At 57.6% G+C, this 12,489-nt stretch overlaps 2 protein-coding genes across 2 annotated transcripts; one reads left to right on the top strand and one right to left on the bottom strand.

The window, feature by feature from the left end:
- The first annotated feature begins 299 nt into the window (after nucleotides 1-299).
- Nucleotides 300-1,335, top strand: ASB8 (ankyrin repeat and SOCS box containing 8). Its single transcript, XM_009673444.2, is given in 2 exon segments — nucleotides 300-428; nucleotides 691-1,335. Coding segments are annotated over 2 exon segments (774 nt in total).
- Nucleotides 1,336-3,552: 2,217 nt separating this feature from the next.
- PFKM (phosphofructokinase, muscle) lies at nucleotides 3,553-12,426 on the bottom strand. Its single transcript, XM_009673061.2, has 23 exons — nucleotides 12,269-12,426; nucleotides 11,329-11,427; nucleotides 9,878-9,951; nucleotides 9,634-9,711; nucleotides 9,010-9,199; nucleotides 8,557-8,722; nucleotides 8,376-8,420; nucleotides 8,181-8,289; nucleotides 8,008-8,103; nucleotides 7,793-7,885; nucleotides 7,558-7,683; nucleotides 7,320-7,384; nucleotides 7,179-7,242; nucleotides 6,953-7,099; nucleotides 6,645-6,715; nucleotides 6,336-6,423; nucleotides 6,096-6,248; nucleotides 5,801-5,965; nucleotides 5,578-5,639; nucleotides 5,277-5,388; nucleotides 4,995-5,094; nucleotides 4,715-4,820; nucleotides 3,553-4,157 (listed from the first exon to the last, which is right to left on the bottom strand). Exons 1-23 carry the CDS (start codon nucleotides 12,393-12,395, stop codon nucleotides 4,010-4,012), a joined length of 2,484 nt encoding a protein of 827 aa, XP_009671356.2. The 5' UTR covers nucleotides 12,396-12,426; the 3' UTR covers nucleotides 3,553-4,009.
- Between the last annotated feature and the right edge of the window lie 63 nt (nucleotides 12,427-12,489).

The following is a 12,489-nucleotide window of genomic DNA, read 5'->3' as shown; positions in this document are numbered from 1 at the left end:
TCACCAAAAGGCACATAAAGGCTCCCCGGCCACACCAAAAGGCATGCAGAGGCCCTCTAGCCACACTGAAAGCCACGCAGAGGCTCCCCAGCCTCCTAGAAAGGCACGCTCAACTCAACAGGCTTTTACAGACCTGCGCCAATCTTGCACAGGCTCGTACGGGCTCACACAGGGCTCCATGGGCTCATACGGGCCCATGTCAAGTTTGTATGGGCCCGCGTCAGTCTCTACAATCTCGTACAACCCCGCGCTGGACCCTCTGGGCTTGTACAGGCTTGTGCCAAGTTGTACAGGCCCACATGGTGCTCTACGGGCTCGTACGGGCCTGCACCGAGCTCTACGGGCTCATACGGGCCTGCCTGGGGCTCTATGGGCTCATACAGGCCCATGCCGAGCTCGTTTGGATCCGCACCGGGCTCTATGGGCTCGTACGGGCCCACACTGGGCACTACGGGCACTTCCTCTTGGCACCTGGCAGATTGTACACCTCCCCAGGCCTCATTTTCCCATTCTGTAAATTGGAGATGAGGCATGCAAATGTGCTGCAGGAATAAAGGTTTTGTGTAGTGCTGGTGAAACTTTTCCTGGCATCTGGAGGAACAGAGTTAGGTCAGTACTGGGAGCCTTTGGGAAGCACCTTCACCACCAAATTTGCTTTTCCTCATCTTCTCCCTTGCCCTTTTCATGCAGGTTAATGCCCTGGACAGCTACAACTGGACTGCCCTCCACTACACTGCAGAAAAGGACGAGACCTGGGTGCAGATCCTCCTCGAATACGGCACCAATCCCAACACGCTGGATGGCGACAAGGACACCCCCCTCCACTGGGCTGCCTTCAAGAACAACGCAGAGTGCATGCAGTCACTCCTGGAGAACGGCACCCTGGTGGACACCCGCAATTACAACAATGACACGCCGCTGAGCTGGGCTGCCATGAAGGGCAACCTGTAGAGTGTGAGCATCCTGCTCGACTTTGGAGCAGAGGTCTGGGTGGTCAGTTTGAAAGGTCAGACCCTCATCTCACAGCTGGTTGAGCTGCAGGTCAGAGGACTGGGCATGGAGCGTGAAGATTCCTGCTTCAACCTTCTCCACTGGGCTATTGGACACTTTGAGCTACAGAAAAACGGCAACATGCCCTGGGAGGTAACCAGGGATCAGCAGCTCTGTGGAAAGCTCACCCTGCTCTGCTCTGCCCCGGGCACCCTAAAGACGCTATCTCGCTATGCCGTGCACTGCAGCCGGGGTGTGCAGTTCCTGCTGGAGGCTGTGAAGGAGCTACTTTTGCCTGTGTTCCTGAAGGAATTTGTGTTGCTCCTTAGCTTAAGCGAGAGGTGAGGCTCAGGGTTTTTTTTGCACTTGGCTTACAGCCCCATTCCTCCCTGCTGCACAGGGGCAGCGACAGTAACCAAATTAACCACTTGGTTTGTGACTCACAGATGCTGGACCCCTCTCTCACCCCGATGGACAAGCACCAACCGGTCGCCATCCTGGGTTTCCTCCTGCTCTGCTCTTCTGTCTGACCCACCTCACTTGGGGCAGGACAGCGGGATCTTCCGGTGCCGCTCACGTCTGCTGAGCGGAAATGGCCCTGTGTAGTTTCTTTGCCTACTCGGCTCCTCCCAAGCTCTTTCCCTTCAGTTTCAGCCTTGAGCCACCTGCATTCTCATAAGACAACACATCCCCCTTGAACAAATGGCAAATTGTATCCCAGCTGTGGGATTAACTTTTTTTTTTTTTGAGTTGGCGCAGATCTTGGTGAGAGCAGGGAAGGAGAGCAGTTCGGTTGTAGCTGTCCTGGGCATTAACCTGCATGAAAAGGGCAAGGGAGAAGATGGGGGAAAGCAAAGCCCAGGGAAAAGTACACCCCGAGCATGTGTATCGAGTCTGTATGTTGCATAGTGCCATGGGCTGATGCCTTTGCTCAGAGCTAATGCCTGCGCCTGTCCTGGCAGCTGCCTGAGCACAGCACCCTGCACTCCCAACAAATGGTGAAGAGCTTGTCTGCAGCTCCTGATGCTTTGGGCATCAGGAGACCCTGGACTTCCTTTCAACACATGGGAGAGGTCTTTTTCCCCTCTCCTCTGCAATTTTTAAGACCCATTAGCCTTTTCAAAGGGAAGGAAGTGGGACAGAGGAGCCCTCAGTGCTTGACAAACCAAGCACAATTCCTGGGGATGCTGAGGGAAACATCTGGATAAAGGTGCAAGTTAGTTGTTGCAGGGATGCTTGTTCAGAGCAATTTACCGTGGCTGGTGGAGCCAGGTCTGGAGCGCATCAGTCCCTGCTGCCCGATCAGGACTGATTCCTACCAAAACATTGCTCTGGGGCAGAGAAGCAATCACAGCACTGCTCTCATTGCTCTCCACTCCACAAGTCTGGCATCCTGAGGTTGTAATTCATGCGAATGGAAGAAACGTTTCCCTTGCTGTGCAGAGTAGGCAGCAGGATGAGTGCAGGATGCTCCGTACTCCTAACCTGAGGGGCTGGCTCATACCTGCCATGGAGTAACCTGTCTGAGTTCTTCCTTAGTTTGCTGTTTTGATTTTGCACTGCCCACTCACCATTTCATTGTTGATTTTCATTTATGTAAATATATGTATTTTTGAAGGTAATGTGTAAACGCATTGGCAGCATGTCCACGTGGGAAGCTGAGCAGGAATTCCTCAGGTAGTGCCCTCTCTCTGTTTAGCAAGTTTTGCTCTCAAAGGGCACGTTCCCAGCACATACTGTAGCCATGGACGGAGAGGCAAAAGGCTCCAAAAGAAGGAAAATAAGGCAATCTCCTCTTGAAGTACTGTCAGAGCTTGCCAGGCATGAAGCTGCTGCCTGCTGTCTGGTTGTAGTGTCTCGTGTGTCCATGTCTTGTATTCACAGAAATAAATGGCTCCCTGCAAGCCATGAGCTGTGCATGGGAAGGTTTGTGTGTTGCACCATTGCTGCCAGGGCTGGCTCTGGGTTTTACATAAATTTTAGTTGTGGTTCTGCTCTGCCTGTTCCCCCTCACTGCTTTGAGTCACATCTTCCCACAGGGCCCTTCTCTCCCAGCCCTAACCACACCTTGGCTATCTAGATCTCCTCATCTTGTCCTTGTGCTCCCCTTTGACACGGTGGTCACCGCGGTCAGCCCCTTCAGAGACCACTCCTGTGCATGCAGACCCCCTTCTCACAAGACGCCCTCACCCTGTCCCTCCAGTGCTGGCCTGTGCTCACTGCGGGCAACGCTGTGTCGGAGGAGCCATCCCAGTGGAATTTGTCTGGTTTTTTTTGACGTCTTAATGACGATGCACCAACACTCTGCAAACCCTTCATTCTCCAGGCAGAGCTGCCGTGAGCTTGTGGCTGAAGGTAAAGTGAGGAGATTAGATTTCAGTTACTTTATGGGAGAAACTTTGAGGAGAAAGTAAGATTTTTTTCTGTTGTGCTGAGAAATATGCATTGGGACTCCTGTCAAACGCAGACATAGTGGCCAGGGTGCCCTGGCCTGAACACACATGCTTGGGAGACGTGCTGTGCTTTCACTAGTAGGCGAATGTCAGAGGATTCAAGCACCATTCATGTTGCAACCACTGATCAGCGGTGCTGGTTTATTGAAGCATCTTCTTTACGAATTTAAACTAAGGTCCTAGTAACTCTACCCAGACTGCTTGCTCTTGGGTCACTGCAATATCCTGCCATAACGCAAGCTGCTTGGCAAACACTTTTCTGTTTAAGACCCCAAAAATAACTAACTGCAGGGCTTTAGAAAGCCCAGATTGCCCTGAGGAAACTGTCAGCTTCAGGAAACTGCCCTTGCACCAGTGCATCAGGTGCCCTTCATGTGCGTTGCTTTGACAGCATCTCTTGGCCGCTGCACATGCCTGCATGACCAAATGCAGCCCCGAGGGCTGCAGAAGCGGAAGGCTGCTGTGCGCGCAGCCAGGGAAGTGAGCTACAATAGAGAGAGCTTTATTTGGAGGTCCCCGAAGCAAAAGAAAACTCATTAATGGGGAGCCTTGCTGGTGTAGGCCTCTTAGATATTGGACTCCAGCGAGATCCTCTTGTGCGCGATGTGCTCCAGATGGGCTTTCTCTGAGGTGTCCAGCTCGATGCTGTACTTGGCCAGGATCTTCAGGATGGGACGAAGCTTCAGCCACCACTGTTCCTTGGGGATGCGGTGCCTGGGGCGAGAGGAAGGGCAGCAGTGAGGACCCCGCATGAGCAGTGACGAGTTTTGCTCCACAGTGCAAAGCACTGGAAAGGCCAAAGTGGTGATCATGGCTGGGGTTGCACCCAGGTAAACAAGTACTGGTTTATTCCTCTGTTCCCATGCAGCAGATGCAATTAAATCTCGCCTGATAATCCTGTACTGAGCCCTTACTGATGGGTTGGATGAGTGTATGTGGGCAGGTTTTCCAGTCTGGAAAACCGCAGCATGATGGATATGGCACTGCATTGCTCATGAAGCTGTTTCCATCCCCTTTTTATCCTCCCTGTAGCAATGCTCTTCTTCTCCAGGGCAGGGAATAGCCTCGTTTGAGCTCTTACCATCTGGCTTTTTTCTTTTTTTTTTTTTTTTTTAATGTTTCTCACTTCGGAAAACCCTTTTCCACTACAGCCACCTTTGCTGATGCCCAACTTCCCAGCCACCCGCCCTCGCGGTTCCCAGCCCTCTTTCCAGCTCTGTCCCATGCCCAGAGGCAGCGAAGGCAGCAGCCAGTGGGGTTGGGCCACCTACTCAAAGTCCGTCTGCTCCTTGAGCTCGTTGATGGGCTGGAAGACGAGGCTGCGCTTGCGCATGCCCAGCAGGCAGGCCGAGTCGGCCGTGTTGGCAAAGATCCTACCTGCAAGGGAAGGTCGGCAGTGGGCTCAGCATTTCGCCTATTTGGGGAGAGTGGGGGGCAGCTTTGCTGGGCCCTGCAACCCTCTGCCCTCCGGTTTGCAAAAGGAGGCTTTTGCTTTGAGCAGGCTGAGAAGGAAGCAAAAGCATCGCAGCACAGCTGCACTGCAGGACCTACCGTGCCTGGAGCACTCCTTGATCTTCCCGGTGATCCAGGCCACGGCCTTGGCGCCCATTTTGGTGCCAAAGTTCCTGTCAAAGGGGGTGGGAGTGCCGCCCTGCATGAGAAAAAACCGTCGAGCACATGGAGAGGGTGCTGCGACCAAGCAAGAGGCTCTGGTTTGGAGCCCCTCGGGCAATCGGCGTTTTTCCCTGGGGCTGGTGTTTGGGGATCAGCCCCACCATGGGGCAAGGCGGGAGCCAGCTGGGATCCCCAGCTGCCACTGCATCCCATCCCTACCTGCTGCATGTGCCCTAGTACATTCTTCCTGCAGTCAAAGATGCCCTTGCCCTCCTCGGAGTAGAGGTTGTAGATGAAGTCGGTGGTGTAGTTCTCGCTGCAGCGCTCATTCCTGCGGAGGCAGCGCAGCCAGGCTGGGGCAGGCTTGGCACAGTGGCGGGTGGCATGAGCATGCTAGGTCTCTGCCATGTGCACCGCCACCCGCAGCAGGCCACAGGAACATCTCAGCTCACGTCTCTGGGCCCCAAGCGGTGCTGCAGGGGCTGTCCCTGCCTCCCAGCAGCCCCACAGCCAGGGTTACCTCAACACCAGGCCCCTCTTCACTGTCGTCTTCATTTTCTCAGTTAAATGCTCCACATTGATCTGTGACCAGAGACAAGAGGGAGGTAGGGCCCTTTCTTGGAAACACAGCAGGGAAAAAAAACAAGGAGGGATAAATGCAACCCCTCATCTGCAGGCACAGTGGGTTGCCCCTGTGCAGGGCCTGGCAAGGAAGCAACTGGCCTCAGCTAGGCGATGCCCACCTGCAAGTCGCGGATGCTGAAGCGCTCCTCAAAGATGTATGCGGCATCTGCACCGCCCGCCAGCCCCGCCAGCGTGGCCAGGTAGCCGCAGTAGCCACCCATGGTCTCGATGATGAAGACGCGCCGCTTGGTCCCGGCTGCTGATTGCTTGATGCGGTCGCAGGTCTGGGGGGAAAAACCCAGCGGTTCTTAAACAAGATGGGGACTGGGAAGGGGAAAAAAGGAGGCCGGGGGGATGCTTGGTCCCCGCGCAGGCTGCTTTGGAGGCTTGGCTGGCCTGTTTGGGGAGCCCTACCGTGGTGATGGTGTTGAGGGCAGTGTCGGCACCAATGCTGAAGTCCGAGCCGGGGACATTGTTGGAGACGGTGGCAGGGATGATGCAGAGCGGGATGCAGAGCTCCTCGTACTTGGTGCGGCCCTCCATCAGCTCCAGGCTGCCTATGAAGGCCTGCAGGACGCAGGGAGGACAGTGGTGGTGCGACCCTGAGGCTGCATGGGGCTGGTGGCTCTATGCTCGCACCACCCCGATGCTCACCTCAAAGCCACCGATGATGATCAGCCCATGGATGCCAAAGCTGCTGATGTTTGCACTGATTTCCTCAAAGTATTTCTTGGGCAAAGTCCTGGCAGGAGCAGCAGGAGCTTCAGTACGGCATCCTGGGACCTCAGTCTTGGCTGGCCCAGGCCCCAGTGCCCCTTCTCCCCCTGGGGCTGGGTGCACCCAGGCCAGGACACAGCTAAAAGCGCCTGCCCATGGCAGAGCTGGTATTTCTGATGCAGAGGGCTGGCTGCAGCTGAGCAGCCTGTAAATGCAGCAGGATTTCCATAGCAGGGATGGTTTTACCTCTTTGTCCCCAGTTTGGAGCCACCGAGAGCAGTCCAGCCGCCAACTCTCTCCCAGCTGATCTCTTCCACCTGGGAGAAAGTAGAAATATGATGGTCAGATGGGTGGGAAAGGCGCCCCGGCACCCCCAAGGCTGGGGTAAGAGTGGGCTGGAAAAATTCCCAGCCAGGGAATACCGCAGGGGGCTGTCTGGAGCCAAGAGCCTTTCCCTATGGGGAACATTGCTCTGGGTGTTAAGGGGAACATCTCATCCTGTGCACCCCATTTCTCCCTGCAAAACGCTGCCCCGGCACTGGGGAGGGCAGTACCATGCCAAAAGCGAGGCCCTCGAAGCCGTCATGCACTGCCAGCATCCTGTGGCCATGGATGAGCCCAATCCTCACAGTGGACCGCACAGCTGCGTTCATGCCAGCGGCCGGCGCACCAACGTTCAGCACTGCCAGGGTGTAGCCACTCTGCCAGGGTGACACACTGCAGTCAGGACGCGAATCGGCGCTGTCGCCAGCACGCCGTACCCCCAGCCCCGGCTCCTACCTTGGTGGAGGGTGGGCGGATGTGGGCCAGCAGCTTGTACACGTTCCAATTATTTTGGAAACTCCTGTGAGGACGCAAGTGAGTGAGCTGGCCCCCAGCATGGGCAGGACCCCCCTAGGCCCCAGCACCGCAGGCACTCACTGGCCCCGCAGCTTGAGGGCATCGTCAAAGCGCTTCTCCTTCATCGCCGTTGTCACGTCTTTGGTCTGCAGGGAGGGAAAATGGATGGAGATGGTTTGGGAGTGCTGGGGCGCCTCGCCGCAGTGGGTGGCCAAGCTGTTTGCAATTGCAACTGAGCGATTTGGGCCGCTCAGAACAGAGTGCTGGCTCCTGTCCCCAGGTCCCTGCAGGCAAATCCAGCCGTCGGTGCCGTACTCACCACCTGGACACACTCCATGAGGGGCAGGCGCACAGCTTGGTTCCCCGAGAGGCTGACAACACAGGCGGGGGTGTCTGGGGTCCCTTCCAGCAGGGCCATGACGGCTTCGACGCCCATGCGACTTCCCTGGGACACAGGGACACACCAGGGGGTCAGCGCTGGCTGGTGCCTGCCCAGGGTCACCACACGGCACGGGGCACCCAGCCAGGGACCTGGCGGGGATGGAGGTGCCTACCAGGATGCGGTCAAAGGCAGAGGGTGTCCCGCCACGCTGCACGTGACCCAGGATGGTGACCCGGGTGTCATAGCCCAGGCGCTTCACCACCAGCTGCAAGAGAGGAGATAGCAGCAAGGTTCAGCTCAGGTGGGGAGGACTCTGGGGTCCGCAGCGTAGGAGGGACCCCCTCAGCAAGGAAAGTGGAGTTCGACGGAGACCCCCATCCCACTTACATTCTTGATATCGTCCGAGGTGATGAGCTTGCCTTGCTTGTCGATGGCGCCTTCAGCCACAATGATGATGTTGAGCCTCGAGCCCCCAACCCTCCTCTGGGCGAAGCGGCACAGGGTGGGTTATGCCATGGGGCCGGAGCATCCTGGTGGGCTGCTGCCAGGTGCCCCCTTACCTCCGTCAGCCTCCGGCACAAGTGGTCTTCCCAGTCGTCCTCGGGAGGCGATTCGGGAATGAAGACCCAGTCAGCGCCACAGGCCAGGGCAGTGATGAGAGCCAGGTAGCTGCAGGCAGAGGCGAGGCCGTTTGGGGTGTTTTTTCCCAAAATCTGGTGCTTTGGCAGTGGCCGGGCAGCTGCTCCGAGACTTACCCACAGTGACGGCCCATCACCTCCAGCACAAACGTCCTCTGGTGACTGCGGAAGACACAGCGGAGCGTTATTCCCAGCGGGCGCCAGGGCGCAGCCCCACCGCAGGAAGCGAGGCCGGCAACCCGGTCGCCTGGGTTCCCTCCAGCCTGGGGGTGGGCCAGTGCCTTGCTGGCACTGGTACCTCTGGGCAGTGGTAGTGATGGCATCCACGATCTCCATGATGCGGTGGAGGGCCGAGTCAGTGCCAATGGTCATGTCCGTGCCGCAGAAGTCGTTGTCAATGGAGCCCACCATGCCCACGATGTTCAGGTAGTTGGACTTCTTCGCCTCCTCTGGTGTGATCCCCCCTGCAAGGAGAGTTGGAGATGGGGGGTGGTTTTTGGGGGGGCATTACCCACACAAGAAGGGGTGCTTTGGGTGATGCTACCCAGCGGTATCATCCTGGCTGCCTTTCCAGGGCAAGACGCCCACAGATCAGCACAAATCTCAGCTCTTCACGAGTACTGGAGCACAAAACCAACCTGTCTGTGAAAAATCACCTGTCCGGCAGAAACAGCGCCCTTTCTCTGCCATCCCGCCAGCTGCGAACCGAACCTTCGCTGGGAGGCGGTTTCACCCAGTGTCAGGGTCTTACCTGTCTTCACCAGCTCAGCGAGGAGGCTGCTCCACTCAGCCCGGAAAGTGTCAGCTCCGGTGAGGCTGCCGTCACCGCCAATGACGCAGAGGTTGGTGATGCCACGTTTCACCAGGTTGCGGGCAGCTTGCAGGCGGCCCTCACGCGTCCGGAAATCTTGGCACCGGGCACTGCCAATGACTGTGCCACCCTGGCAGAGCCGAGAACGTGATCCCTCAGTGCCCCGGAGTCCTCACGGACATTTTTTGCCCGTGGGATGCATCTCCCAGAGTTGCCCCTGTTGTAACCCACACCCTGACATTATGTTCAGGGTGAGATCACCCCATTTGGGGGGTTTTGAGCCCTGTATCTCCCTTTGTGGCGATGCTCTGCAGCCAGGCGGGTCCAGCCATGGCTTGTTTGCAAAATGCCAGCACATCGGCTCCAGTTTCGTGTTATTTTCAGGCATAGACCTTCACTCCGGCCCCAGCGCCATGGCGTCTGGTTACGTGCCGGCTCCGGCCAACGAAAAGGTCAAGACGTTGCAGCTGTGGCCCCCCTCCCCAGCAGCATCGTGACCTTCCCTTCACAGGGTTTTATCCCTGTGTCGAGCTGCCCGTTGTGTGGCAGTGCCGCCTGCCTCACCAGCTGCAGCATCATGGAAACGCTCTCCCACGTGGCCTCCTTGATGTTGTCTCCTCCATCCACCAGCCCCTGGTAGCCCTAGGATCAAAGTGGAGGTTGAGCCCTGCCTGGTCCTGGGACAGGCAAATTGGGCTGCAATTTCTGCCGTGACCCCTCCACGTGCAGCCAGCACCGAGGATGCACTTGCAGCCAGGCTTTGGGGACACTCGTGGAGCTGGAGCTGGGGGCCGAGGCGGGTACCGACCTCATGCACAAAGTAGACCTTGGCGCCCAGGTAGATGCCGACCCGCACCACGGCCCGGACGGCCGCATTCATGCCTGCAAAGGGAAGCAAAGCGTCAGCGCCCCGCACACGAGAAACCCACCGTGGCACGGTGGACGCGAAGCTTGCCGGTGTTTTGGCCTCAGTTTAAAGCAGCTGCAAACCTCGGTGGGCAGAAGGTCCTCACCCCCTGCTCTCGGTGCATCCCAGACTCCAGCCGCATCAGCCCAAAGCGGGGCTTCCCGCACACCATACTCCAGAGAGCTGCAGCCGGATCCCCACTCCGAGAGATACAGAAGCTGTTCCCGGCTCTCTCAGGAGTGGGGATGGCAGCATCGGCCCCAAGTGCCAGCATCGAGCGGCACGGGGCAGCCTCAGCTTCCCCCTTCCCCAGCTCTGAGCCACGGTGCCAGCCCCTTGGACAAACAGTTTATTTTTGCCCTGCTGACATTTAGCAGCCGTAAATAGCTTCGCCTGGGGCTGTCTGTAACCTGAGCCGGCTGCGCTCCCAGAAAAGCTACCGCGCTCAGGTGACACCTCCCCAACAGGCGACGGACACAACTTGTGTCATGCCAGCCCGGCACTATCAGCGAGCCGGCACGAGAGAGGTGCCAGGAGACGAAGCAAAGCAGATACCCGGCAGGTCCGAGCAAAGCTCCCAGCAGGGCAGACCCAAAAGTTTCATCCGGAAACGCTCCCTTGCAACATTTGCTTTAATACCCTGGTGCGGTTAAGCAGGGCCAGTGGAGCTCATGTGCTTTTTGACTTTTTCCAGGCAGCCTGGACATCCCTCTCCTCCTCTCTCCCTGTGCCTCCCGATTTTATTTCCTCTTCCTTAGCGAAAAAGGCAAACGAAGCCAGGGCTCCTTCCCAGCCTTCGAGGGTGGGGAAATTCCCCTTAATTCTGCCCCTCAGGAGGGCCCATGCTGACCCCTGCCTGCCTGTAACGCTGCCACTCCGCACTGCTTCTCCTGGCATTTCCCAGCCTTTGGAGACTTGTGGTTTATTCCCAGCTGCAGGAATGCCAGTCTCCAGGTGCTGATTTATTGCTTTGCACTTTTCCTGTGCAGCAAGAAAGGCCACAGCAGGGGACATCACCGATCATCCCAAAGCAGCAGCTAAAAACCCTCCTGGACTCAGAAAAACCAGGTCCACTTTTGGTGTCAGGGGCTCTCATGTCCCCAGTGCCTGCCCTTGCCCCGAATGCCTGATGCAAACTGAAAGCCTTGCAGTGAGGAGTTTCGGTGCAAATAATTTGGAGGGATTTGGGTGCAAATAATTCGGAGGGGTTTGGGTGCAAACAATTCAGAGGGGGGTTGGGTGCAAACAATTCAGAGGGGGGGTTGGCTGTGAATAAACCCCTTCTCTGCCCACTTTTCAGCCAAATCAGCCCCGGGGTTTTGCAGGCAGCCCACGAGAGAGCCTGGCCTTACCCTGTGCGTCCCCTCCGGATGTCAGCACGGCGATGGCCTTCCCGGCTCCCAGGCTCTCGGCATGGCCTTGCACTTTGGGTGGCTGCGCCATCTTTCGCGCTGGAAAAAAAAAACAATCAAAAGGGGAAAATTGGAGCCGGCCCGTCCCGCTCACCCTCTGCGAGCCACCGAGTGCCCCAGTGCCTTTCAAGGCGGGGCGGGACGTCGCGGCGCAAGTGACACTGGCCACCGCGTCAGCCGTTAAAGTGGGAGGCTGCCGGCGGGAGGGAGGGAGGGAGGGAGGGCAGTGAGATTAGCAGGGCAGCTGGCGCCCAGTGCGACGCCTAGCCCCCCCCCAGGCTTGAGCCCTGTAAAAGTGGGGGGGGGGACATGACACACTGCGGCTGTTTGTCCCCAAGCCCTGCCAGCCCTGGCCACCGTGCCTCAGTTTACACCACCTGCCCCATTTGTGCCACTTCCAAACCCAGCTTGGACTTTTTGCAGCCCATGGCGGGGGAAAATGTGGAGTTTCTGGGGAGAGAGGGGAACTGAGGCACGGAGGCTGCAACACCGGCGGTCGCCGGAGGGGTTGGCCAAGGTGTTTTGGGGACCTGGATGGGCACGGCCCTAGGGCAGGGAACAGCACCATGGCCTCGGGCTATAGGGGTCTTAGCAGCCCCCAGGGCAGAGGACAGCACTTTCCCCTTCGCCCTGTCCCATCCTCCCTCCCTTTCCCTTTTCCTTTTGTTCTCTTCCTCCTTTCCTTTTTGCTTATCCCTTTCCTTTTTGCTTTTTCTTGCCTTTTCCCCTCCTTTCCTTTCCTTTTTCCCTTCCTTTCCTTTTTCCCCTTTCTTTTCCCCTTTTTCCCCTTTCCTTTCCCTTCCTTGGTGCCTGTTGGTACCAGGCTGCTCTCACCGCTGGGACCAGTCCCATGTCCCTCCTGGTCCGAGTCCACACTGACCTGGCGGCTCCCGTCCTTTCTGGGCGAAGGGGAAGAAGGTGAGGAAGAGGAAGACGGCGGCACAGGTGAGCGAGGCCGACAGGAGGAGCTTGGAGGCCTCCAGGGAGAGCTCCGGGAAAACCCCCATGGCTGCCCCGAGGCATCACGGGACCAGCCGTATGGGGACAGCTGGAATGGGATCGGCTGTAACAGGATCAGCTGTGCAGGGACCGGCTGTAATG

This window comes from Struthio camelus, chromosome 28 (genome assembly GCF_040807025.1).
Source record: "Struthio camelus isolate bStrCam1 chromosome 28, bStrCam1.hap1, whole genome shotgun sequence".
NCBI classification, from domain to species: Eukaryota; Metazoa; Chordata; class Aves; order Struthioniformes; family Struthionidae; genus Struthio; species Struthio camelus.
The sequence above is the reverse complement of the archived record's forward strand: the minus strand, read 5'-3'. Positions and strand labels throughout refer to the sequence as shown.